This window comes from Thamnophis sirtalis, unplaced genomic scaffold, assembly GCF_051295495.1.
Source record: "Thamnophis sirtalis isolate CommonGarterSnake01/CBP01778 unplaced genomic scaffold, rThaSir2_p1.2 scaffold_7, whole genome shotgun sequence".
NCBI lineage: Eukaryota > Metazoa > Chordata > Lepidosauria > Squamata > Natricidae > Thamnophis > Thamnophis sirtalis.
Window position 1 is genome coordinate 76,377,750 of NW_028261387.1, and position 27,666 is coordinate 76,405,415.

Genomic DNA, 27,666 nt, shown 5'->3' on the forward strand with positions numbered 1-27,666 from the left:
CCCAGTGGGGGTGATGGGGTGGGGGTAGGGGGTAGTGAGTAGGCTGATATGGAAATATATTCCTGACTTGTGATGTATTTTGGCTTCTCTAGATTGTTCAGACAAAAAGAGAAAAACTGGAAGGAGATCTGAAGAGAACAAGGGACCAGAGTTATATGTAAGTCTTTGCATAATTCATCACATCTTTTTATAACCCTATTCAGTTCACACTTTCAATACAACATTCATCATTTCTCCATTGGCAATGGGACTGGCCATTTTATGAAACAAGTGATGGAAAATTATATTCTAGTAAAGCTTGGGAAAAAAGGGTAGAATGTGTTGTAATTGTATCAAAAGTTTGATAATTCAAGTAAAAAAACAAACAAACCCAAGGGCCTAATTTCTCTCTGGTCTTCATAATTTGCAGAAAGACAATGGAAATCTCAAAACTTCTGGCAGAAAAAGAGGAGCTCAAAGTCCAAATTCAGGAGCTTATAAAGGAAAACCACCAACTGGCCAAAGAAAAAGAGGAGCTCTGCGAAGAGTATAAAGAGTGCAAAGAAGAGATGAGCAGGTTAAAAGATTTAGATAGCCACCCTGACTTTCTCTTCCTTTCTCAGCTATTTCAATTAGTTTTAATTTTAAACAAGTTTTATAATTCAAATAAAAAAAAACCTAAGGGAGCTAATTACACTTTGCTCTTGATATTTTACAGAAAAATTAGTTCAGAGGAACTTGGGCAGCTGGAGAAACTGAGGCAAGAGAACCAGACACTCCGCTGCAAGGCTCAGAAAGAAGCTGCAGAGAAAGCAGAGCTCCTACATGAGAATAATGATCTCAAAGAAGAACTTTATAGGTGAGAAATATTTAGACAGCGATTTGACTTTTTCTTTCAAATTCAGATTTATTTATTAGATCCCTTAGGCCAGATATACTGGATAAAAGAAATATTCCATTCATGTATGTATGTATGTATGTATGTATGTATGTATGTGTGTGTATGTATGTATGTATGTATGTATAACTGAGTAAGAGAAGAGCAATAGTTATAATGGAATGCAATAATAATTAGTAATTCAAGTAACAAATTAAGAGGGCTAATATATCTCTGGTCCTCATAATTTACAGAAAGATGGCAGTGATGTCAAAACTGACCGTAGAAAGTGAAGAGCTCCGAAACAAAACAGAGATTCTAACGTTCAAAAATATTGAACTTACCGATGAGAAAGATGAGATCTTCAGAGCGTACGAAGAAATATTGTGCAGGTGAGAAATTTTTAGATAGACACCACAAACTATTCCAGAATTTCATATTAGGGTCTCCTTATCTTAGAAAGCTTGGAAAAACCTGACATTCTCCTTACTTTAGAAATAAATTAACAAACTATGGCTCTTATACTTTTACATATACAAATCTAGGAGTTAGTCTCATGGAATGGGAAGATAGGTATAGAAGAGACTTTTCAATCTCCATCCCCCAGTGCCCAACAATATTTATAAACTTTCAGAGTGAGAGTTTCCTGACATCAAAGAAGTTCCTGTTATTTTAACTAAGAATATTTTGTTGTTGGCCCAGATTCACAGCTAACATTCTGATTTTTTTCCAGAAAGGAACTACTGAGGATAGGCCGCTGCACCTTATTGACACACAGAGACCAGATGGAAGACAAGACAGAAGCTCAAGAGAAAATGAAGCCTCAGATGGCGGAATATGAATTGAATCAGAAATGGCTTAAAGCTTCAGTAGACAAAATTAAAAAATCGAAGGAACCCGGGTCAAATATTCTGAGGTGGCTGCATAAATCTCTCAAACTCCTAAAAGAGGATTCCTCTGAACAGTCAAAACACACCCTGCCAGAATGGCTTAAAGCATCTGCCACCAACCTCCCGGAGGAATGTGCTAAGGCAGCCAGGGAGGATGTGAATGATTGGCTAGTAGAATCAATAAATCATCTCCAGGAAAAAGGGCCAGAAACGTGCAAGTTAGATGTAAAGGGATGGCTTGAAGCATCTATTATAGGCATTCAACATCTACAAAAGTTCAAGTCAGAGTCTCGTGGAAGCCAGAAAAAAAGGGATGGCTTGCTGTGATACAATTGTATCATCATCATCATCATCATCATCATCATCATCATCATCATCATCATCATCATCATCATCACGGCCAGTTGTATCACAGTGGCCAGTTGTTTCACCGGATTTGACATTGGTTACTAGTCGGGCCCCACCCAGGGGCCTAGGACGTCGTAACGTTAATAATGGTCTTAATATCTGGCTGACTGTGCAATAATGAACCATAAATAATGCAAGGTAAGAATGACGCCTGGAAGCTACAGAAACAGTCTCTGTGTCCTGTGAATCACAGTTTGCACTCAGTCCATTATAAAAAAAACAACAGCACCACCAAAAATTTAAAATATATTGGAGGGGGGAGCCCAAAACAGATAGTTAAATTGCAACATAAGACAACAGCCTTTCATTTTTATCTAAATCAGATATGTCCAATCTGTGGTCTACATGCAGCCCTGGACAGCGAGTAATGTGACCCCAAATAACTTTACTGACATTGTGTGATTTCATATTATAAAACTATATTATATATTTTTTGTTTGTTTGTTTAAAGGATTTATTTGGCTGCCCACCCACTCTCAGGGACTCTGTAAAGTGGCTTCCCCATTGACTTTGCTAGTCAGAAGATCCCAAAAGGTGATCACATGACCCAGGGACACTGCAACCATCATAAATATGAGTTAGTTGCCAAGCATCTGAATTTCAATCATGTGTCCACGGGGATGCTGCAACAGTCATAAATGTGAAAAAAGGTTTTAACTTCAAACGGTCATTAAATAAACTCTTGTAAATCGAGGACTACCTGTAAAAAGCTTCCTTCCCTATTTTTCTCTGGAACTGTCAAGGCTGCTCTGGGCATGCCTATAAAAGCTAAAGGTAAAGATTCCCCTCTCACATATGTGCTAGTCGTTTCTGACTCTAGGGGACGGTGCTCATCTCCTTTTCAAAGCTGAAGAGCCAGCACTGTCTGAAGACGTCTCCGTGGTCATGTGGCCGGCATGACTAAACGCCAAAGGCGCATGGAACACTGTTACCTTCCCACCAAAGGTGGTTCCTATTTTTCTACTTGCATTTTTACATGCTTTCGAACTGCTAGGTTGGCAGAAGCTGGGACATGTAATAGGAGCTCACTCCATTACGTGCTGCTAGGGATTCAAACCGCCAAACTGCCAACTTTTCTGATCAACAACCTCAGCGTCTTAGCTACTGAGCAGAGGTGGGTTCCTACCAGTTCGCACCAGTTCGGTAGAACCGGTTCATCAAATCTACCGAACTGGTTAGAAGAGGTTCCACCAGTGGACCTGGAAAGCAGGCGACACCAACAGAAGAGGTTCCAAATATTTTTGAAACCCACCACTGACACACAAACACACGCGCACACACACAGAGAAAGAGAAAGAGAAAGAGAAAGAGAAAGAAAGGAAGAAAGAAAGAAAGAAAGAAAAAAGTGAGAGAGATAAAAGAAAAAAAGGAAAAAGGGACAGAGACAAAAGGAAGGAAAGGAAGAGAGAGAGAGAGAGAGAGAGAGAGAACACATGGCTGGCAAGCCACTCCCACCAGGTCACATGGCCGGCAAGTCACTCCTACAAAGGAGGCCACACCCACAGAGTAGGTTCGAAAATTTTTTGAAACCCACCACTGCTACTGAGTCACCGCTTCCTTGTATAGGTCATGCCTATTGCTGCCTCCTATTTCTTGGCGCTCCTTGTCTTTGTGCCATCTGTAGTTTCTCAATAATTGACTATGTTGTTGGAAGAAAACAATTTCGAAGAACGGTCTGCAACAATTCCACCTTGAATAAGCCGCTTTCAAAAAACCTGGACACAAGCCTCAGAAAAAGAAACAGGCACCAGGCATGTTCTTTGGTATGGTAAAGAACAAATTAAGAAAAGGCTTGCTGTACAGCATTAGATAAGCTTGAAATGAAGATCCCTGGATGATAAATAATAAAAAAATGGCTGATAAGAAAGTAATTAGAATTAACAAAGAGGCTGCTAATCACTTACCCACCAGTAAAACAAGAGGGAAAAAGGAATGATGATTTCCCATGAGAAGAATTTTAAAACATATTATACTAGAACTGAGACTCATAGTAAGTATTCTTCCCCAAGCATGGGGGAGAAGTGTCCACATAACCCATGCTCCACTGCTCTGGAAACCTTTTAAGACTGGATGGATCAGCCTGTGAGTCGAATTTTGCTATAAGAGGAAAACCCAAATGTGCTTATCCAAAACGCAACTGGACTTTGTTTTCCCTTGAAGACATTTTGTTTCTGATCCAAGAAGCTTCTTCAGATCTGAACTGAAGAAGCTTCTTGGATGAGAAGTGAAACATCTTCAAGGAAAAAGAAAGAAAATCCACTTGCCTTTTGAAAAAGCACCTTTGGGACAACCATGACCTGGATGACCGTGAATCTCCATAGACATATAAGGGAAAAAGTTCAGCATTTCTCCCCACTTTTGTTCCCCACCTTGTATGGCAAAGGGCCACTAGTCATGTACCCCAGTAACTTGTGGTTCAAGGTGGGGAAAATTGGCTTAGACTGAAGGACATTTCAGGTAAAAGGTCTGCAATATTTTACATCTGTAAGGAAGCATAGAAATAGAATGGCCAGCTACTCTGGCTTCAAATGAGTCATCCCTTATACATACTCAGCATTAGGCAGAGTCTTGCAGAAAACAAATGTAAGAAATAAACATTTGGAGTAAGCCTTAAACAAGTCTGTAGAAGTGGTCCTTTACCAGATGCAAGAGAGGAGGTCCTAGGGGAGTAAAGAGATATTTCAGGTATAAACCTCAGGGGCTAAACCCTTAGGTCTATATCTGCATCCCCAAGGGAAGACAGACAGGCTCGCAAGATTCTTGTGGTATAAGTGATCAACAATGAAGTTTATATTGGTCTGTTCTGACCCCCTCCTCCATACAGTAACAAAAGCTGAGACAAGCTTAACTAGAATATACTTTAATAGCAAGACCAAAATCTCGGTGGCTGAAAGCCAAGCAAACAAACAGATAAGGACCTTGGCAGCAACTCAAACAAACCTTGGCAGCAATCCAGCCTGCCAAGTTAGTTACAACAGTTCTCTTTAGTCAATGCGTTGACTTCTGCAAGAGGGGTGTGTGCACAAGCAGTCTTTTTTATAGTCTGGAGTGGAGCCTAATGACCACCAGCTGAGCGCAATTACCTCCTGTACTTGCGTAACTGTTCCTGACTCCTATTAGCTCTTTGATTCCGGGAATCCAGGAACAACTCACTGCTGGGTTCTGAATCACTCTCCCTTCTCTCCTCCCCACTGGTCCAAGGCTCAGGCGCCACCTGGTGGCCAACCAGTTCTCTCTGCGCCCTGCTCAGAGTCAGAACCCTGTCCAGGGTCCTCCACATCCTCCAGAGCCGACTCATAGGGCCCCTCGCTGTCAGAGTCTGGTGGCAACTCCAACAGCTCCTGCTGGGCCACAGCATTGGCCTATTCAGGGAATGGTTCTGATTGCATGCACTTGACAGCAGGTTTGGTAGTTGTCCTCAGAATCTTTTCAGTTTATCCATGTGTCCTCTAGTGATGTCATTGGACACTGTTATGTGATGATGCACTAAGAGGCAACTTCAGAGACACTGTTCCTCCCAAATGTTCTGTTGCCCTCAGCTTGCACCACCAAAACTGACTGACATTTTCATAATTTTCTGTGGCATTCTCATTTCAGGCATATTCTGTGATGGTGCCACAAAGTATGTATCCACTGCCACCTTCATCATCATCACCCTCTGCTTTTCTTGTTTCATCTTTTATCTCAAGTTTCTTCACAACCACCACCCACACCGATTCAGAATCAGTTTTCCTTATTCACCCAGGTTCTTCCTGAGCTCCTTTCTTCCCTGTCTAAATTAACTCAAAGGAGAATGCCAAAATGTTTTTACTATCCTATCTCAAATAACTAGTTTCTGAAACAACAAAAATCATCATCACGCCCCCGTCTACAATTGTATAACAGCAATAGCACCACAGGATATGGTGCAGAAGAGATGTGGGAAAGTTCTAAGACTTCTGAAAATTACACTAATACAAAGACTCACACCTACAAACTTGCTAGCTATTTGGCAAAAGGGGAACAGCTGCAAGGAACTGCAAAGAGACAAAACCCCACTCCAGATCCATTTCAGCCGCCTTTTAAGGTAATATAAGCAGGATGGTGTACATTTTATTTATTTAAATGTATTTATTTATTTTTAAAGGGATGTGGTGGCTCAGTGGCTGAGATGCTGAGTTTGTCGATAAGAAGGTTGGCAGTTCGGCGGTTCGAATCCCTAGTGCTGTGTAACAGAGTGAGCTCCCGTTACTTGTCCCAGCTTCTGCCAACCTAGCAGTTTGAAAGCATGAAAAACATGCAAGTAGAAAAATAGGAACCACTTTCAGTGGGAAGGTAACAGTGTTCCATGCACCTTTGGTGTTTAGTCATGCCGGCCATATGACTACGGAAACATATTCGGACAGCTCTGATTCCTCAGTTTTGAAATGGAGATGAGCACCACCCCATAGAGTCAGTAAATATTAGCACGCATGCGTGAGGGGAACCTTTACTTTTACCTTTATTTATTTTTATCCCATCCTTTTTATTTTGATAAATAAGTTGAGGTGGTAAACATACCTAAAGTTCCTTTCTCCTTATATCCTCAACAACAACCCTGTGGGGTGAGTAGGGCTGAGAGAGAGTGATTGGCCCAAAGTCACCCAGCTGATTTTCACACCTAAAGTGGGACTAGAACTCACAGTCTCCTGGTTTCCAGCCTGGTTTCTTAAACCGTTATATGCCAGGCATCCTATGAGTTGTCTTGGGGGGACCTGTACAGCACCGAATCAATATTTTGTGTTAAAGGTTTGTGAACAGAGCGCTATGTCAGCTTAAGTTGGGGAGCAGATCACCATCAACAGGAAAACTGCGTTCAGTTTTGGTCTCCACGATGTAAAAAATAGTAATAGCAGTTAGACTTATATACCACTTTATAGGGCTTTCAGCCCTCTCTAAGCGGTTTACAGAGTCAGCATATCGCCCCCACAGTCTGGGCCCTCATTTCACCCACCTCGGAAGGATGGAAGGCTGAGTCAACCTTGAGCCGGTGAGATTAGAACCGCTGAACTGCAGATAACAGTCAGCTGAAGTAGCCTGCAGTACTGCACCCTAACCACTGCACCACCTCGGCTCATTTCTGTCAAGAAAAAGATGTGGAGGCTCTAGAAAGAGTGCAGAGAAGAGCAACAAAGATGATTAGGGGACTGGAGACTAAAACATATGAAGAACGGTTGCAGGAACTGGGTATGTCTACTTTAATGAAAAGAAGGACTAGGGGAGACATGATAGCAGTGTTCCAATATCTCAGGGGTTGCCACAAAGAAGAGAGAGTCAAACTATTCTCCAAAGCACCTGAGGGTAGAACAAGAAGCAATGGGTGGAAACTAAGGACAGAAGCACCTAGAACTGAGGAGAAATTTCCTGACAGTTAGAACAATTAATCAGTGGAACAACTTGCTTCTAGAAGTTGTGAATGTTCCAACACTGGAAGTTTTTAAGAGGATGTTGGACACCTATTTGTCTGAAGTGATGTAGGGTTTCCTGCCTGAGCAGGGGGTTGGACAAGAAGACCTCCAAGGTCCCTTCCAACTCTGTTATTCTATTCTATTCTAAAATACTGATGGCTGCCTGCAAGCTCTTCAGTTTCAGCATTCCAAACAAAAAAGGGTCCTCTTTCTTTCTTTCTTTCTTTCTTTCTTTCTTTCTTTCTTTCTTTCTTTCTTTCTTTCTTTCTTTTTTTCTTTCTTTCTTTTTTTCCTTCCTTCCTTCCTTCCCTCCCTCCCTCTCCTTCCCTCCCTCCCTCCGTCCTTCTCTCTCCCTCTCTCTCTTTTATTATGGATACACCATAAGCAAGGCAGAAATAAATCAAGCTGGCTGTCAGAAAAATGATGGAATGAGAACACAGGGATCCAGAAATTATTCTGGAGAGATGCAATGAGTCCATACGGAAATGTATAAAATCTTGAGTGAACGTTACATACTGCAGGGTAGGTATTCATTCTAACTACAAGTATGCCAAAATGATGAAATGTGTGTTGTGCTGCAAGCAATGTGTGCTTGCTCTTGTACCACAAAGTCACCCACAAGTAGGTAAAGGGCAGAGTTTCCATCGCAATACTTGTTTCATAATTGCCACTGGCACCCATGCTGTACTGTAGTGTTACATTGCTTTGGATGGGAGGTTTCTCCTCTATCAGGTGGCTGTCATGTAAAGACAACCCATCTTTTTAGCAGCACTCACTGTGACCTTGGAATTATTTCCAATAGCAACTTTGCTCAACTTTGAGACCTTCTGCAGAACATATTCTAACATGGAACTAGGAGGGCATAGTCTTTGTACAATGATCACAGGAATTACAAGTCTCCTTAAGGTGTGATATGATTCATCATTCCCATCCTGCTCCCTTTTTCTAGTTATATCAGGGCTTATTAGTTATAAGAAGAAGAAGAGCCACGGTGGCACAGGGGTTAGAATGCAGTATTGCAGGACAACTCTGCCCACAGCCTGGAGTTTGATCCTGATCGGCTCAAGGCCGACTCAGCCTTCCGTCCTTGCAAGGTCAGTAAAATGAGGACCCAGGTTGTTGGAGGCAATTGTTGCTGACTCTCTAAACTGCTTAGAGAGGGATATAACTCACTACGATCTGGTATATAAGCCTAAGTGCTATTGCTATTGCTATATATATTTATTTTAAAAGGGTTATAAGCTACTCCATTCAAAGCCAACTCTGGAACATACTTTTCCCATTTTTGTCATTCAGAGTAAAATCAGCCATTCATTTAAGGAGATAAATAATAACAAAGCCGATGGCCTCCCAAAATAGTAATGGTGATTATGATAAAAAAAATGATATTGTATTAGGTTTACCAGCCAATCCGAAAAGACTCCAGGCAGTGTAAGAGTCAAAATAGCATTAAATATTTACAAATACAAAATCAAATATAGTACGTTGGAAATGTAAATGCAAGTGAAGTTTTAGCACCCATCATTTACCATCTGGTTTATCAATTCCTCTGGCTTCTAGTTTCTTTCAAAAGCAAAACTTTTGAGCTTTTCTGAACCGGAATAAGCCTCCTTTAAACCCACTTGCGACTCAACTCAGAATCCAAAGGGTTACCAGATCTGGGCTGCAGAATTTGGACAAGCATTAGATAGCAACTAAAAGATACTGCAAAAGCTCATTCTTTTTGCTATCCATTAGTTACCTGGATTTTTACAATCCAGATTTAATAATTTTAGACTTAGTCATATTTTCTTTTGCAAGAGATTTGTATAAAGTTTTCTCATCAGATAGTGGAAGGTTTTGTATAATAAGTGTGTTAACCTTGTTGTTATGCTAGTTGTTCCCGACTCTAGGGGGCAATGCTCATCTCTGTTTCAACGTCGATGAGCCAGCAGTGTCCGAAGATGTTTCTGTGGTCATGTGGCCGGCATGACTAAATGCCGAAGGGACACAGAATGCTGTTACCTTCCCACCAAAATGGTTCCTATTTTTCTACTTGCATTTTTACATGCTTTCGAACTATTAGCTTGGCAGGAGCTGGGACAAGTAATGGGAGCTCACTGTGTTATGCGGTGCTAGTGATTCTTTCTGATTGACAAGCTCAGTGTCTTAGTCACTGAGCCATCGGGTCCTTAAAAATAGCAATAGCAATAACATTTAGGCTTATATACCACTCCATACCACTTTACAGCACTCTCTGGGAGGTTTACAATGTAGAAGCTTTATTTGCATATTGTACCCAACAATCTGGGTCCTCATTTTATCAACCTCAGAAGAATGGAAGGCCGAGTCAATCTTGACCCCCTTCAGGCTCAAACTCCAGGAAGAATTTGCCTGCAATACTGTACTTTAACCACTGCGCTACCAAAAGCCAGGAGAAAAGGCAATGTTAAACACCTTTGGTTCCCCAACCACACAGCAATGCAATGACCTTCACAACCATATATGGATGCAAATCTTTAAAAATGTATAAATGTGGGAGTCAGAGTGGAACACAAGAAGCTCTGGATTATAGTTAGAGTGGTTCCAATGGCTTAGGCCCAGGATACCTGCGAGACCACCTACTGCCACCGATAGCCTCCCACCGTCCAGTGCGATCCCACAGAGTTGGCCTCCTCAGGGTGTCATTGGCCAGACAGTGTCGGTTAGCGACCCCCAGGAGAAGAGTCTTCTCTGTGGGAGCGCCTTCCCTCTGGAATGAGCTGCCCCTGGAGCTTCGTATAATCCCTGACCTCGGGTCCTTCCGACATGCCCTAAAAAGTTGGCTTTTCCAGCAAGCTGGCCTGGCCTGAACAAAATAAAATAAATGATTGATTATTGTTAACTTTAATTGAATTTTTAAAAATGTTATTGTTAATCTTAATTGGGTTTGTTTTTTGGATACTCTATCAATTTTTAAAAAAAAACTTTTGAATTGTGTGTGTGTTTTTTTTAATGTTGCACGCTGCCCTGAGTCCTTGGGAGAAGGGCGGCATATAAATCCAATAAACAAACAAACAAACATATGGATGGAATGACAGCAAAAGTAGCTGCAAAGAAGGACGATTGGCATCTAACCCTCTCCAGGGACACTCTGGTATTTGTGGCATCACCAGAGTTAAATTGATATTCTGGAAATAAACTTTTGGAAGGTTAAAACTAGAGATATAACTGAACCATCAACGTGTCTAATGACTAGCTGGCAGCAAAGAAAATTATATTATTTTCTTTGTGCCTATCTAGAGGTCATCCAGATTCTTGCAGACCAGTATGGCATGTGTACTTAAATCTACAGCATAGTAGATGTAGGGTGGGGGATTTTTAAAAATACATTTCTGTTAACTGAACTCTAGACTTGAAAAGTGTTTAAGACTGTTTGAAAAACTGAGACAAATCAAGGATAAACTATAGCTATTCAGAGAAAGTACATTGGGGAAAACGATATAGTTCAATTTCTGCCTTTAAGGCTGCAGTGAGATTATTATATAGCAATAACATTTAGACTTATACACCACTTCATAGTGCTTTACAGCCCTCTCTAAATGGTTTTACAGTGTTCAGCATATTGCCCCCAACAATCTGGGTCCTCGTTTTACCAACTTTGGAAGGATGGAAGGCTGACTCAACCAATCTTGAGTCGGTGAAAATTAAACTGCTGGCAGTCGGCAGAATTAGCCTGCAATACTGAATTCTAACCACTGAGCCCCACACACTTTCTGTACAGTGGCAGAAAGACTCTGAAATGGAGTCTGCCCACAATGGAGGAATGATTGGGGAAGATGACAGAATTTGCAGAGAGGGCAAAAGTGATTGGTTTGATTAGAGAGAGAAAAACAATAATTACAGGTGTTAGTGCCTGGACTTTTCATTGAAAATGGAAGAAAATTAAGCCAGTGATTTAAAGGTTTGATGATTAGGAAAGCTAGACTACGGAAGAAAGGAGCTAAAATGTAGGAAAAAGGTAGAAAGGTGGAATAACATATAAATACATTTATACCTGCTGTAAAGAAGATTCGAAGCTGCTGTTTATATCCTTTCTTTTCTTTTTCTTCCTGTTGTTTCTCTTCTTTCTAATTCACTCATCACTTTTCTTTTAATTTGTATTGTTTTCATTCCGTAAACATTTCTTCAATAAAAAAAATAATTTAAAAATACCTTTAATGCTTAGAAGAGATTTATACTAGTTCAGACAAAAAAGACTCAGTGCACCTTCTGTTCCTTCAGCTATCAATGGATGCCTCTGGGCAGTCTCTTCTATCACACCTGACAGTCGGCCAGCTAAGTGTAGTTCGCAGACTCCACTCATTCCTACAGTTCATTTGTACTGACTGACTGCTCAAACAAATGCTTGAATGCACCATTAGCAGCACCGGAATATGATATATCGTTAGAGCAACACACACCTACATGCCTGGTCTGATTCTTCTTGTGGAATGCCCACAGAAGAGGTAAAACATATCAGGATAGTAATGTAATCATGTCTTTTTTACATTTGTTGTCATGCATATGAAAAGGGGTGGAGCCCCATTAGTGAGGGCATGGGTGCCCTCTTTGAACCCCGCCCACTTTGTGGATCCCTTGTCACCAATGTCTGCAGTCAGAGGACACAACCAGACTCTGAATTGTAGCAATTAGCAGATGGTGTCAATTTCCAGACTCTTTGCACATCAAATATTATACCATTTAAAGAAACAAGAGTTTTATTATCTTTCCTGGTCAATTGGCAGCCTTAAGAAGAACTACGCTATAAACGTATACCGGTAGACCTCACTTACCAACTGATTCATGTAGCAACTTTTCAAACTCAAGATCTCTCTCTCTCTCTCTCTCTTAATTATGTGTTCACTATTGTAGTCAATTAGTATGCATTTGTTGTGGCCCACCAGCAGCCAACGGAGCTGGCAGCAGATTTGGACAGTGAGGAGGTTGGGGAGGAACATGGGCCAGTCCTGGAGTCTGGGGAAGGCTCTGTGTCGGAGGCAGAGTGGGGCCAGAGCTGTATGCTAGTTATCAGCTGTCTTCAGAGTTAGACATCAGTGACGCAGATGAACAACTGGAGCCTGTTCCCAGTGTGCATTGTCCCGTTTCCGTAGGGAACAGATAAAGAACAGGGGTCGACTTGGGAATAAGGCCAGATGATGAATGGCCCCTCCCAGAAGAAATAAAAGAGGAGCAAAAGGGGAATGGAGTTTGCAGGAGACAATTAGTTCACTTAATTGGTTATGACTCTCTGAGACTCCATGCCAAGTTCTGCAGATATCAGCCTGGCAGCTCTCCAAGCCAGATAAGGTCTGTGACTGTAAATCCTCCCTTGAAGGACTTTGCTGGATGTGAATGAGCAGAATTCACAGTAAATTAATAAAAGGGGTTTTTGTCAGGACAAGGGATTTGCTTCCTGCTCTTGGGAAGCCTTGGTTAGAAGAGCATTGTCCTACGCCTGACCCATTTTTAATTCCCCTCCTCTCGCAGAGCAGAGGTTGCCTAAACAAGTGATTTTGTTAACCAATCTCTCCTGTGGTTGACCCATTTTTTCTCCACCTCCTCCACTGAGCACAGAGATGGGAGAGGAATGGATTGCAAAAGGGTAGGCAGGCATCAAATGGGGAATAAACATTAAAAGTAATGCTCTAGTGCCAGCTGTTTGCCTGGGCACATGACTTGCAAGGCAAACAGTCAGCACTAATGTATTTCTTCTTTTTTTACCGTATATGTATTCCTTATTGTGTGCCTACTTATTCTCTTGTAATCCCTTCCTCTCCAATTAAGGTAAATGCAAACATTAATTCTCTTCCTGCTAATTATTCCAGCACGGGGTTGAATATTCCAAAGAGTAAGGGAGTAGGGGGAAAGGAAAGCCAAAATAAAATTAGAAGCACAGTTGTGGGCACACAACTTTCCACTTAGCAACTACATCACTTAGCAACTGAATTGCTGGGCCCCATGTTGATTGCTAAACAAGGACTATCTGTACTCTAGTGTTACAGGGACCTATCTTACTGTATATTCACTGTGATAATTAGAAAATATTCCAGAGATTGCCATCAGATCAGACACACAGCCCACTTGTGATTCAATCCAAAGAGTTACCAGATCTGGGCTGCAGAATTTGGACAACCATTAGATAGCTACCAAAAGATACTGCAAAAGCTCATTCTTTTTGCTAGCCAGTGGTTACCTGGATTTCTACAACTCAGATCTAGTAGTTTTAGACTTAGTCACATTTTCTTTTGCAAGAGATTTATATAGAGTTTGTTCATAGATAGTGGAAGGTTTTGTATAACAAGTGTGTTAACCATGAATTCCAAAACTTGATTCACACATAACCTAGGCTGAAATTTTGTTTTCTGTATTTTTTCTACCAAATTTGGTTATATATACTTAAGAGTTACACATGTTTCAGTCTGGGCTTCAGATGTATGTTGTTTAATCACTCAAATGTGCACCAAATATTTGTATTATTTTATTCTACCAAGTTTTAAATTTGTAGTTCTCCCGCTCCCAAAGTGAATAACTGGTATGGACTACATAAAGAGCTACCAAAGCATTCAAACTAGCATAATTCTAACAACCCTGAGCCAGCATCAACATTTTATACTGATTTGGAACCATTTTGTCTACACTTTGTCTTCTATCCCATAGATAAATAGGTGCAGACTTTTCAAATCAGGATTCATCAAAAATTACAATTTTGCAATATTCAACCTGAACCTGCAGCAGTGTTCTATCAATTTGATGTCAATTCTTTGTCACCCAGCCTGGGTTTTATATTTTCCCCTCCCCCACCAAAAGAAGTGCAGCTCTAGACAACCAGTGATTGGAGACCTTCCTTACTTTTGACAATTTTTTGGTCTTCACTGTAGTGGCACAGTGGTTAGAGTGAAAAGCTGCAGGCTACTTCTGCTGATCACCAGCACCCCAGTTGCACAAATTATGATTAGTGGCCAGGTTTCATGCTGTCAGTGTCTAATCTCATGGTGTAAAAAGCTTCCTCTGTTTTTCACCATTTGTTTTTGATCAGCTGGTAACTCAGCACTAAGCTTATCCATACTAAAGAATGATTTTCTTGCAAACATCAAGGGGAACATAAATACCAGGGATACCGCTTCTTTAAAGAAGAAAAATTGTAAGATTAACCAATCTTTCTCCTGATGAAAAGCAAAAGTGTGATTTATCATCCACAAATACAACCACAGGCTGAACATGTCTTATAAACTTAGCCAGGTGGGAAGGAAATGTGAATAATTTGTTATGAAGAAATTACACAGGGATTCGTTGAAGTGTAAATGCCAACCAACTTTCTATTGCAAGGATGGCTCAGGGCCCTTCCCACAGTTCAACAGAATTGCTCTCCAGCTAACTATGAGCTGGTAGAAAAGCAAATGGGCATAGATTTTTCTGGCCTCAAAGGAGAACGGTATCTTCATTTTCCAGGCAGGAAAAGCTGGTTCCTACAAATAGTCAACCTCAGAAAAATACCTGTCAGTCACAGCCCTTCTGTGACCCAGATTCAGAGTTCCCACAGCTGTCCCACTCCCTTGGTCACATGATCACATTTTGGGTGCTTGGCAACCAGCCTGCATTTGTCTGTTTATAGCGTCCTGTAGTGTTTTTAACCATGATGTACAATTTTTTTTGCCAGAAAAAAAAAAAAACCCACTGTGCTTTCATTTAACAAATGCCCGCAAATAGGTTGTAAAATTGGATCTGGTCACCTAACGACCTGCTGAACAAGTGGCATGATTTATGACCATAATTCCGGGTTCAATTATGGTAATAAGTCAAGCACTTCCTGTATTAAAAGTCTATTCCAAAATAATGTGTCATCTCAATAATTTAAAATAGATAATATTGTTAGGAAACTTTGTATCTCTGCTAGAAAAGGGAAACGTATAGAAAACCAATTACGAGTTTGATGATGCTAAAACCAAGCTCAGCTACTATGCATAACTGGCCCTACCCAGTAGTGGGATTCAAAAATCTTAATGCCGGTTCTGTGGGCGTGGCTTGGTGGGTGTGGCAGGGGAAGGATACTACAAAATTCTCATTCCCTCCCCACTCCAGGGGAGTGTTTGTAGGGTTTGCTCATAGGGTCGGTTTAAGCCCTCCAGAGCCTTCAGGGAAGCCTCCTGAAAGTCCCTGAAGGCTCCGGAAGGCTAAAAACGGCCCTATGGACAAACCGTAGGAAGGCCCCTGAAGGATCCAGAGGGCTTAAACTGGCCATACGAACAAACCAGAAGTCCATTCCCGAATTTCTGGTTTGCCCGTAGGGCAGTTCTTTGCGCTCTGGAGGTTTTAGGGAAGCTCCTGAAGCTTCCGGGGGGCCTCCCGAGGGGGATGGGGGAGGCTGTTTTTGCCCTCCCCAGGCTCCTCTAAAGCCTCTGGAGGCTGGGGAGGGCAAAAAAAGCATGCAAAAAATGGAGGGTTGCACCTGTCATGTGTGCATGCACACTGGGGGGTCATGCATTGCATTATGGATATGGCACCCCCTTGCACGACCCCTCTGCACTCCCTCCGCTTTTGGCACACAAGCCAAAAAAGGTTCACCATCACTGGGGTAGGGTGTTCTATTGCTGAAATTGTTTTTCCTGCAATCAAGATTAGAATTATATAGCCATCCCTGTCACAAAAATGTGACTCTGAATGGCGTACAACATAGCAATGATTTAAAACATCGTAACAACCTAAAACAGCTAGAGATAAATAAATAAAAAAGCTTCAGCCACACTGCAGGGTTAGTTACTGAACAGCTGATTGGTCTGCTAGCCATTATGGGCCAGCTTTGCTGTCAGTCAGGTTGCAAAATTCCAGAAAATGTAATGATCAGCTTTTTGCAGGCTGGTCTGGGCCTGCTCCAGTACACCCATTTGCACAGATCAATCCTTAAATTGTCACATCTGTCCTTAAAAGCAAGAGCGCTGCCTTGAATATTGCATCGCTTAACGTCTCTGAGTCTGAATGCTTATAGCTTTTCTCCTGCGCGGGGTGTCCTTCGGTCTGCTGGATTGGCACTGCGGTAGAGAATAGCTCCCCTTCCCCCCATCTCCTGGAGCAGAGAATGAAATGGTCCACAGCAGGCCAAGACCACGTGGCGTGGAGGCTGCAGGGGTGAGAGTAGCTGATGATCTCCTATTAAGGAGATCTTATCTGTCAGAGCGGATGGTCTGTTCTGCTCACTGATTCTGGAGAAAGCTGCAAAATGCTTCAGTCGTTTTGCCCAAAAAGCAAGTTGAACTTGTCAACTCAGGAGTTTGCTCCCTTGTCTAATGCGCAAGTGATTTCACTTCATCAAGGCTCACTGATGAAGGGTTACAAGGGTGGCCCAGCATCTGCAGATGGGTCTACGGACTCAGATTAGTCACTGTGTGAAAGGAGCAAAAAAGATGGTGGAGAAGAGAAGGAAGCTGTGCTTCGGATGGCTGTTATGGAAGACAACCACCATGGAAGGCATTAGGCTTTATCAAATCATCTCGACATTCAGGCAGTACTGAATAGTCATTGCTGGGCCAAATGGGGACAACTACATTTGATAGTATTTGTTAACCTTGCTCCAATGGGGAGGCACCATGATTCTAATGTGGGACAGACCGCTTCCAAAATTGGACGATGAATTGTCAAATGTGGCCATTTTGATCCCAAATGAAGGAGTAGATAGATAGCTGTGGCATTGGAATAGAGGAGGAGCCGGCTCTTTTTCAGAAAGTTGTTTTGTAGCCGTCACTCAGGCAATGTGAAGTCTGTCCTTACTATTGTTATTGTGATAGCGAACCTCTGGCACGCATGCCGGAAATGGCATGCAGAGCCTTCTCTCCTGGCATGCCAGCCGTCTCCTTTTGCTCTGCCAGGTTTTGGAAGACCAGGTGACCGGCGCGCATGGGCACACTGGAAACCAGAAGCTCAGCTCTTCAGAAACTGCTCTTCCGGTTTCCAGCACTCCCCCATGTGTGCGCCGGGGAACTGCTCTTCTGGTTTCCGACACTCTTCCGCATCTTCGCTGGGGAGGTACTCTTCCAGTTTCCGGCGCTCCCTTGCCCGTGTGTGCAAGCTCCTGTTTCGGCACTTGGGGCCGAAAAGGTTTGCCAACATTGTTATATCAGTACTATGATGGCTAGAGAGCTCTGAAAGGCACTATAAATTACTAGCTGGGATTCACTTCTTTCTTTCTTTCTTTCTTTCTTTCTTTCTTTCTTTCTTTCTTTCTTTCTTTCTTTCCTTCCTTCCTTCCTTCCTTCCTTCCTTCCTTCCTTCCTTCCTTCCTTCTTTCCTTCCTTCTTCTACCTTAATCATCAAATCACATGTTCACTCTTTTTATTTTTATGCAAAAAGTCCACAAGAGGTTTCTAGTTACCAATAAATGTAGGTAGCGTCTTTTCTCTATCAAATAAGTTAATTTATCCATCTCAGCAAGACCTGTGAATTTTGTTCATAGTGGATATTGAACCTTTCCTTCTCTATGATTATAATATATCATCTCAGTAATCATATATTGAAATAAACTTCCATGGCTTTAAAAAAAAACCTGTTTATCTATTACTCCTTAAAAGTTAAATTCTGGATTTAGTTAATTATTAATCTTTAAAACCCAGAGTTTTAAAGCACGCACACGCTTTCAGAAGCTGTGGATGCTCCAATACTGGAGGTTTTGAAGACGAGATTGGACAACTGTTCGTCTGAAATGGTATAGGTTTTCCTGCTTGAGCAGGGGGCTGGACTAGAGGACCTCCAAGGTCCCTTCCTGTTATTCTGTTACACCTTCAATGTTTTCCCAAAGATGCTTTTTCTGGAGGCGTGGACTTTCTTGTTTTTTCTTTTGAATTCAATGTTCAGTGTTCATAAAAAATGGTTTGAGTCTTCAATCCAGTAGTGGGCTACGACCACTACGCCCCGGTACGGGCGTACTGGTGCCTGCCGGGAACACCAAGTACTGTTCCGGTACAATGCTACAGAGGCCCCACCTATCCGCCCATGCTCCTTACTGGTATTTGAGGTTTTGGGGGCTTCCGTACATGTGCATGGAGAGGAGGGCGCCTGCGCGACACTCCGCCAAGCAGCTGGAGCCTTGCGGGCGCTAAGTACACATTTGCGTGCTGTTTGCGTGTGTACACATGCCGTGCACATTCATGTGGTGGAGACCTGGCCCCGTTGCACCATACCGGTGATCCGGAACCCACCACTGCTTCAATCCCATGGTTGGGGCCACCATCTTAATTTTTTAAATCTCTCCTGCAAAAGAGGAGGGGCTGTTTAAAACCCATGACCTACCCGGATGGAATTTGAAGTGTCTTAACTTTTTAGTGCCTTGACTTCCACTTTATCTGTCCTGTTTTCTCTTCTTCCCACCAGTCTTGTTTGACAAGCTCCAGGGTTCTTCTCTTTTTTTTTCTTTGCCTCTGTCAACTGTTTATTTACATTTGACTTAGCTGTTCCACTTATCTCTGCTGTTACACCTTGATCTATTTGCCTCCCTCAGGATGTATTTAAGCTGCATTTAATCGAGGAGGCACTGAATTTACCATGACTTGGCTTTGAAGGATCCCTGCCTTGGTTTGAGCTGTGAATGGCTTTTCTCTGCTGAACCCTTTCGCAGGCAATTGCTTTGCTCTTGGCAAGTCTTTTCTTCTTGCTTTGGAAGACCCCAGACCAGATATTCCGCTATTGATGCCTTGCATTTCTCTCCTAGAGTGATATTCAGAGCATGCTTCAAGTATGTACGGATGATCGCCAGTGGTGGGTTTCATATTTCGTTACCATCGGTTCGCCCGGTACGGGCCCCTTTCCCAGGCACACATGCCCCTTCCGCACATGTTCCTGGGCTTCCGTGCATATGCTCGGCCTTCCGCACATACACTTTGCTCGCATGTGCACCTTTCACACGTGTGCCTGGTCTTCCATGCATGCACTTTGCTTGTATGTGCGCCTTTCATGCATGCGTCCGGTCTTCCACGCATGCACTTTATTTGTGTGTGCGCCTTTCATGCATGCACCCAGTGTTCCGGGCATGCACTTTACTTGCATGTGCACCTTTCATGCATGCGCCTGGTCTTCTGTGCATGCACTTTGCTCACATGTGCGCCTTTCACGCATATGCCCAGTCTTCTGCGCATACACTTTGCTCACATGTGCACCTTTAATGCATGTGCCTGGTCTTCCTCACATGCACTTTGCTTGCGTGTGCACCTTTCACACATGCACCTGGGTTTCCAGGCATGCACTTTGCTTGCATGTGTGCCTTTCATGCATGTGCCTGGTTTTCTGCGCATGCACTTTGCTCACATGTGTGCCTTTCACTCATGTGCCCGGTCTTCCATGCATATGCTTTACTCATGTGCGCACCTTTCATGCATGCGTCCGGCCTAAATAGGATGGCATAGAGCTAGGGCAGGTGGACCCACCTGTGATTTCTGCTACCGGTTTGGGTGAACCAGTTCAAACCGGCTGAATACCACCTCTGATAATCACATCATCCTTCATCATTTGTCCAGTTTGAAGTCTTCTTAAATTGGTGGCTATTCCAGTGCAAAAGAATCATAAACTTCTCTCAGGGTGAAAAAGTCAACGTTTTGAGTCCAGGTTCTCCAGAAAACAAGGTCTCCGTGTTGGCCTCATCCTGTACATTAGGAATGGGCAACCTGAAACACATGGACTTCATGGAGCCTCCAATAGCTCCTGCCCAAGATGGCGAGACACAAATTCAGAGCCCATGAAGCTTTAAACAAGCAAAACTAATATGATAAGCTTTGTAGAAACCATTAATTGGACTCCTTACGGACATCCAACCTCACCAAATGCAGAATGGTGATTTGAAATGTTACAGATACAGTATAAAGCACTGTCTGTAGAAAAGGCAGAGCACCCCCTTTTCTTTCTTTCTTTTTTGGCACTAGGCGGTCTCTGTGGGCATAGACCTTGCATCTCTGGTAAATCAATAAGCAGTGGAAGACAGTGGAAAAGAAGTAGAGGTTTAATTGTCCTTCTGTGGTGATCTCGGTTGCACTGAAGTCCATGATGTGGAAAAGAAGCTTTTTGTTAATTCAAGAATAGCAATAATGGTCAAGGATAGACATTGTGGTGGGTTACTTGTCAGGTGAGAATATTTCAACAATGGCCCCCAGCAGGAAAATCAGTTGCTTTTCATATGTGTAAACCCCCTTGAAATCATTGATAAAAGTTGATGCATGAAGGTTTCCAATATAACATATAAAACAGTCGAGGGGCTAGATCTGTGGATGTACATTTTAATTTCCCATAGTTGGTATGCTTGGTTGGTATGGGGTGAAGCCATCTACAAAGATTAGCTAAGTTACAAAATTATTTATTTCTAGGTTGAATCTCTCCTTGATTAGTTTCCATCATTTGAATATTCCATGTACTGCAATATTCATGTATTTCTTGCTTCAAAATAATGGGGAGCCATACCAGCTTACTCCGAAACAGCTGACATTTTCTGCCAATTTGACATTCGTACTGTTTTCTTATTGCTACCTAATAATACAGTTGCTGGCTATACCATTTTTAAAATTCTCTGTTAAAGTAAGGGATATTTCCTCTCTTCAATGACTGGAAAGTTGAACGTTTAATACTTCCTGATCTGATCAAAGTAGACTTTCCAGTTGACTGGGGGGAGGAGGGGGGGAAAGGAAGTGTGTCTGCTTCCTTGCCTTAAACTGCACTTTAATGTTTGGAAAGCAAACACAGAAACAGGGTTGAGAGACCGCCTGCTGCCAATTACCTCCCAAAGACCCATTAGATCACACAGAGCAGGCCTCCTCCGGGTTCCGTCTGCCAGCCAATGTCATCTGGCTACTACCCAGGGGAGGGCCTTCTCTGTGGCGGCTCCAGCCCTTTGGAACAAACTCCCTTCAGAGATTTGTACCCTCACCTCTCTCCAGGCCTTCCGAAAAGCCGTTAAAACCTGGCTGTGTCGGCAGGCCTGGGGTCGATGAGTTCCCTTCCCCTCGAATCATGTGGCTGTTGGTTGTTTTTAAATACCCTGTTGTTGTTGTGTTTTCCCCTTCCCCTCCTTGGGTTTGTGCGCCGCCCTAAGTCCCGCCGGGAATAGGGCGGCATATAAATAAAATGAAAACTCAAAACTCAAAAACAGAAGTTTCTCCCACTGACTGATCAGCCTTCTCCCCACCATTGGCTCTGTTTCTGGTTACTGTGAAAGGCACAGCTACAGGGGCAAGTTGAAAAATGGACTCTCCTGGAATCTGAGCTTCATTAGTCATTGATATGCAGCCAAGACACTGAAGCTATTCTCAGTTCAGGTAAAATGAAGGTTTGGTCATTCTGGGGATGAAAGGAGTCATTTGTGGAGAATATGAATTTGTCTCCCAACCTTCAGGTATGCTCCCGGTTGCGGCATTGCTGAGAACTGCTCTGTCCTCCCTTCTCCTTGAGATGGTGTTATTAAGTGTAGAAATTGAAACCTTCTCATATTCTTATGCCCCAAAGGCTCTTTTGTCAGCACTTCCGTTCATTCACTCAGCAGAAGGTGGAGTTCAGCAAACAGACATACACTTAACCAAACCAATGGCAAATCGTTTTGCACAAGCAGATTTATTTTGGAGAAAAAAGTACCATTTCTGCACAACAATTGAGTTCATAAGCAGAGATATTCATACAGGGTTTGGGTTGGATTATTTATTCATGTGGCAGGGGTGGGTAGTGCTGTAGATTTGGCAGCTGTAGCCCTTGATATTTTAACAGTGGCCACGGTGTAGTCTGGAGCGAGGAATTCAAGTTTTGGGTTGGGATTTCCAGCTTATAGAGAGTGTAAAAAAGCACCTGCAAACAGTTGGAATTTGCTCTTGTTTGTTTGCTTGCTAGCTATAGTGATTTCACAGTATTTTGTTCTTTGCATAGCACCAATAAGATTTGAAGCCTAGAACAACTTGTTTAAACCCAGCTTTCTGTTTATGTGGGAATCTCCGGGAAACAGGTTAGATGGCTGGTTAGATGTCTAAGGTCCCAATTGTGCAAAACCTTGCATGTGCGCTTATATTTGTCATACGGACCCAGCGTTGAGATAAGGAATATTGGGGTCCTGAGCTAAATAATACTCTGGGATCTCACATCTATCCTATTTTTCTGTCTGGAATGGATTCCCTGTTGTGCGATTATGAAACAGCTCTGGGGGACGGAAGTAACATTTCCCCTACGGTAAATTTCAAGGAACCACATACAGAGAGAAAGATGCCCCACACACAGCGTAGCTGGATTGCACAAGCCGAAAATTACCTATGTAACTTTTACATCGACCACCGAATCAGGCCTACCATATTACAGTTGGGTACATCCTTGTAGCTGATGAGCTGCTATACCTGAACATCTGGAGTTCTACATACAGGTGAAAAGCAGAGAATCCCAACTCTTGTGATTCAGGAATGGATGTAAGTACACAGGGTCAACATCTGGATTGCAACCCATCGATTTTGTCCACACAAAACAGAGTTGCCAGTTTATTTGCTTTGACTGCCACAGACTGACCTACAGTCAGTGGGCAGTTAATTCTGGGTTCCATTCATTTTCTGGCCATGCCAAGTACCTCTGCCCAATTTTACTGTATATACAGGCCAGCTCTAACCCTTAGGCACTGCAGCAATAGACAAGATTCTTTCATATCAAGAGCCCTTTAGGACTCTATTCATCAGCAAACAAAGGCTGGTTGGCTAATATAGCCTTATGAAGTTGTTTCTGTGGATCCCAGTAAGACACATTATGGTAGTACAGTTGGCAATGTGTATGCAACTCTGCAAAATCTGGACTTATTTGCTTATTTGCACATGCTCATGCACCCTATGTGTATAACAACAGAGAATCTGGTTCACCCATTTGCATTATAATTCTGGAAATCTGAGACAAATTGGAAGTCCCAGCCCATTTTGTTCATGTGCCCCACTCACATAAAAGCCATGTGCTAGTTAAAATTGCAAACTAGCTGAGACTACCCATCAGACCAATGCCTCTGCCACATTTTGCATGGCTCATGCTTTGCCATGCTTGCTAGAGCTATGACCAGTATTGCCATGTTAAAAAGGTATGCTTATACGGTACATCTAAGAAAGCTCCCACCATCCAGATGGATCCCAAAGTGCTTTGCGAGCCTCTGAGCGATTCGCTGATTTTTGTGCGTTTGGTTGTTCAAATAACACAGCGATCGCTTTTGCAAACACTGCAGAAGTACGGTCACTTCTGGACTAAAGTGCAGCAACTGTCCAACAACTCAGAGCAATGGCTACATGCTAGGTTTTAAGGACAGCAAGCAAGGAAGAATACTCTACCCAATGGAAATTGCACAAGAAAATTTCAGGCACAAAGCATCTAAATGGCAGCTAGGGATTCAGTGAAGACGCCAGCACAAATACATGAAGTGCTTGCAATATTTTGGTCTTCCTCTTTTCAGCCTAAATGAGACTAAAGCACGCAAGAGATATCATGAGGAGAAGTACAGCTCAGAAAGGGAATATATCAAGCAATCATAGCTAGGCAAACATTTTACTTTTGATCTGTTACCTGCAGGAATGGCTCTGGGAGTGAGAGGTGCAGCTCTAAGGACTAATTTGAACAGATTCATCACTAGGGTTGCCAACTAACCTAGCACCAACATCCAGAAAATTGGTATCAGTTTATTTAGCATTAAACCTGATCTATACAGAACAACCATCAAACTTGCACACAGCATAAGACTTTACTGCATAGGAGGTAAATATTTTATATGGCTTTTTGAGATCTACTTTTCTAATTGCAGTTGAAGACAAAGAGATTATGCTGTGTGACTGTTTGAAAAGTTGGCAACTCTAGCTATTAGTCTTATTTTTGCACACACATCAAGGCTGCGGTTAATCATACCATGATAAATTTTAACAATTAAGTTTCAAGCCACAAGGGTCTGCAGTTTGCATTCATATGGCAAACTTTGGGTTGAAGAATGCAACTGCTCGTACCTCCCAACTGATGGAAATTTACAATTCTGTCTCATTCAAGGACATATGCATTAGAGACAACCCACAACAATTCGGACTTTTTGTTGGGTGGTCAGTCCCAATCATTCTTCTCGGTACCGATGCCAACATGGTGTGACCCAGAACCGTGACCCGACAAATGCACGCCCAACAAATGGGCGCCGACAAAACCGCCGTGACAAAATGGCGAAGTCAAAAGCGTGCCCACTAAAGCATGCTGACAAAACCGCGCCCACAAAAGCGCAATTAGGGTTTTTAGGTTAGGATTAGGATTAGGGTTAGGGTTGTTAATGTTGTTACCGTTGTTTTCACATTGTTTTCTATGGCACGCTTTTGTCGGCGCGCATTTGTCGACGCGTTTTAATGGGCACGCTTTCGATTTTGCCGTTTTGTTGCAGTGGTTTTGTTGGCGCGCATTTGTCGGGCGCGCATTTGTTGGTGAACCACCCGGAACAGCTCCCTACTTCAGTTGCAAACCTCATCAGTTAACCCTGTGGTGTCTTAAAGAGCCTTCCTAATTCGGAAACTTTTCTCAACTAATCAAGCACATCCAATGTTATCATTCTGTGTTTTGTCTCCCACACCCCTACTTTGGATTATATGTTTGCATAAATGTTGCTTTTGCAGAGAGGGGGTGCAGTAGCACATTCACCTAGCTAAGAACTGAAATGGCTAGCAAATGCCCAATAATATAATATCGTGGTCGGCCCTTCCTGGGAGTGTTAAGGTAAGGACTCCACGGGTGGTGTAAATTATGCCTCTCTGCTGTAAACAGCAAAGGAGGAGATGATGGTCTCCATCATCTTAGGTTTCCACACATGTTGCTTTATCTGGTAGATTTCTTCCCAGAAGCAAAAGCCATTGTAGCTCATATGTGTGTTGTTTTTCTGTATCCCTTCATCTTGTCTTCCTTGGATGTTGCTGTTCCTCTGACATTATCTCCCCATGAAGAGTAATGCTTCAGTGAAGCAGAGGAGATTACTTGCCAACAGTAACGTGCTTATGGATTTTGTGCTTGGTGCCCCAGTTATACAAGAGGAAAGCACTTCAGATATTGTCTGGTTTTTCTTTCTTCCCCCTCCCCTGGAGTGGCTCCCACTGAGAAGTTTGGTTTCTTTTTGGTTTTTTGTTTCAACAAACTTCATTTCCTCTCCTTAGCTTTACCCCACGCTGAATGAATACTGTGAATGTAATCAAGTGGAAGTGAAGGCAGATCATTTTGAGGAGGTCTTAATTCAGTGGGAGGGTTACATGCTTTGCATGCAGAAAATCCCAGGTTTCATCCCTGGTGTTTCTGATTAAAATGGTCTCAGGTGATGGGGAAAAAATAATCTTTCCCTGACACCTGGAGAGCTGCTGCCAGTCGAAGTGGACAGTACTGGGTTGGATGGTCCAATGATCTGACGTAGCATAAAACAGCTTCAGAAATTCTCCAAGGCATCGTAGGTTGGTGTGCCATTGGATGACTTTTTATGACTCTGCAGGTCTTCTTGACACAAAAATGTGTGAAAGTTGCACTTTTGATGCCAGGTATTTGTAGTTATAAGAGGGAGACTAAATCTCTCCTTCAGTAAGTCTGCAATGGAGAGCCTACTTTAAGACAAGCTGTTTGTTCCCTGGCTAAATATTCCCTTTCCTCTGACTTTGGTGCTCAACAAAAAGGTACAGAACGAACTTTCTTCTCCAGGAATTCACACACACAATAACAGCATCTGTATCTGGACAGAATGAGGGAGGAATCAGATTATATAGAATACAGAAAGACAAGTGATTTGAAATGTATTTGAATATAATTAGCTCAGGTTGGTAGTTGAGCTATTGGTCTGAGCTCTGAGTTTGGCAATTTGGTTGCAAACATTTCATCACCATTCAAGAAGACACCATCAGTGTGCTTTGAATTGTGCTCGTCTGATGAGCACAATTCAAAGCACACTGATGATGCCTTCTCAAATAGTGATGAAGCATTTGCAACAAATTGCCAAACTTGGAGCGCTGACCAATAGCCCAGACAAGTAATTTATCCTATGCTGTGGAAAGTATATAGAGAGAAGTACAGCTAGGGTGTTGTGAGAAACCACTTTTTTCTTATGATTCAATGCAGACAAAAGTTTTCTTTTGCACACATTCCTATTAGAGGTCTTGGGTGAACTGCCATTATGAAATGGCACATCTGTCAGCTAGACCAGGGATTTCCAAACCTGGCAATTTTAAGACTTGTGAACTTCGACTCTCAGAATTCCTCAGTCAGGCATACTGTTAGATGTGGGGAATTCTGGGAGTTGAAGTCCAAAAGTCTTAAAATTGCCAAGTTTGGAGACTTCTGATCTAGATCCATTTTTCCAAAATAAGTACCAGTAATATAATAAACCCATTCATTTTGCAATGGCAGCGTGTAATAGATTACTCACTGTAAGCCAATTTTAATAGACTTTTTAGGACTAAAGAGATGTGCAAAAATCCAGAGAAGAATTATTGTGACCCAAATTGTTCTAATTCTAATTAACATGTTAGATATTAATTGGCAGTAGGTAGACCAATCTTCTACCCTGTTATAAAGCAATTCCATATGCTTCACTAAAACCAACAGTTTTAGAGATACCCTTAAGGACAATAAATATTTCCTCTGGATTCCTCAAAAGCTTCCTTGACATAAACTCAAGATGGGAGACAGTCACCAGGAGGAAAAGACAGCTACAGCTACTAAATTTGTTCAGTAACAAATAACTCCAAGGGGAAAAATAAATTACGATGGACCAGAGATGAGAAACACCTTCACTACAGCAGGGAGGTGAAAATCTCATCTGGTTATTATGACTTCTTCTACCTTTCAGCAGTCCAGCAGTGAAAAGAGAGGCTGACCAAGGTTGGATTGAGAGTGGTTGGCATTTTTTTTTACTATGAATGTAACACATATAGTGCTTAGTAGAAATAGGCTGAAGTGAAATTTGGTTGAGAATTAATTTTTTGGCATTAACACACTGGATGTAGGCTCCAGACAAGTCCTGGACCACTGAAGCTAGTTTATGATATTTTCACACCAAACCGTACAATAAAACTTAGAGATAGATAATCCTAACATTTGCTCTTCTGAGCCCTGGCATGTGCTG

General features: G+C 42.3%; 1 protein-coding gene across 1 annotated transcript; it reads left to right on the top strand.

Moving 5' to 3' along the window:
* The first annotated feature begins 416 nt into the window (after positions 1-416).
* On the top strand, positions 417-25,861 carry LOC148044730 (uncharacterized). Its single transcript, XM_087720861.1, has 5 exons — positions 417-556; positions 698-838; positions 1,111-1,248; positions 1,590-1,971; positions 25,718-25,861. Exons 1-5 carry the CDS (start codon positions 417-419, stop codon positions 25,859-25,861), a joined length of 945 nt encoding a protein of 314 aa, XP_087576987.1.
* Positions 25,862-27,666: the final 1,805 nt, after the last annotated feature.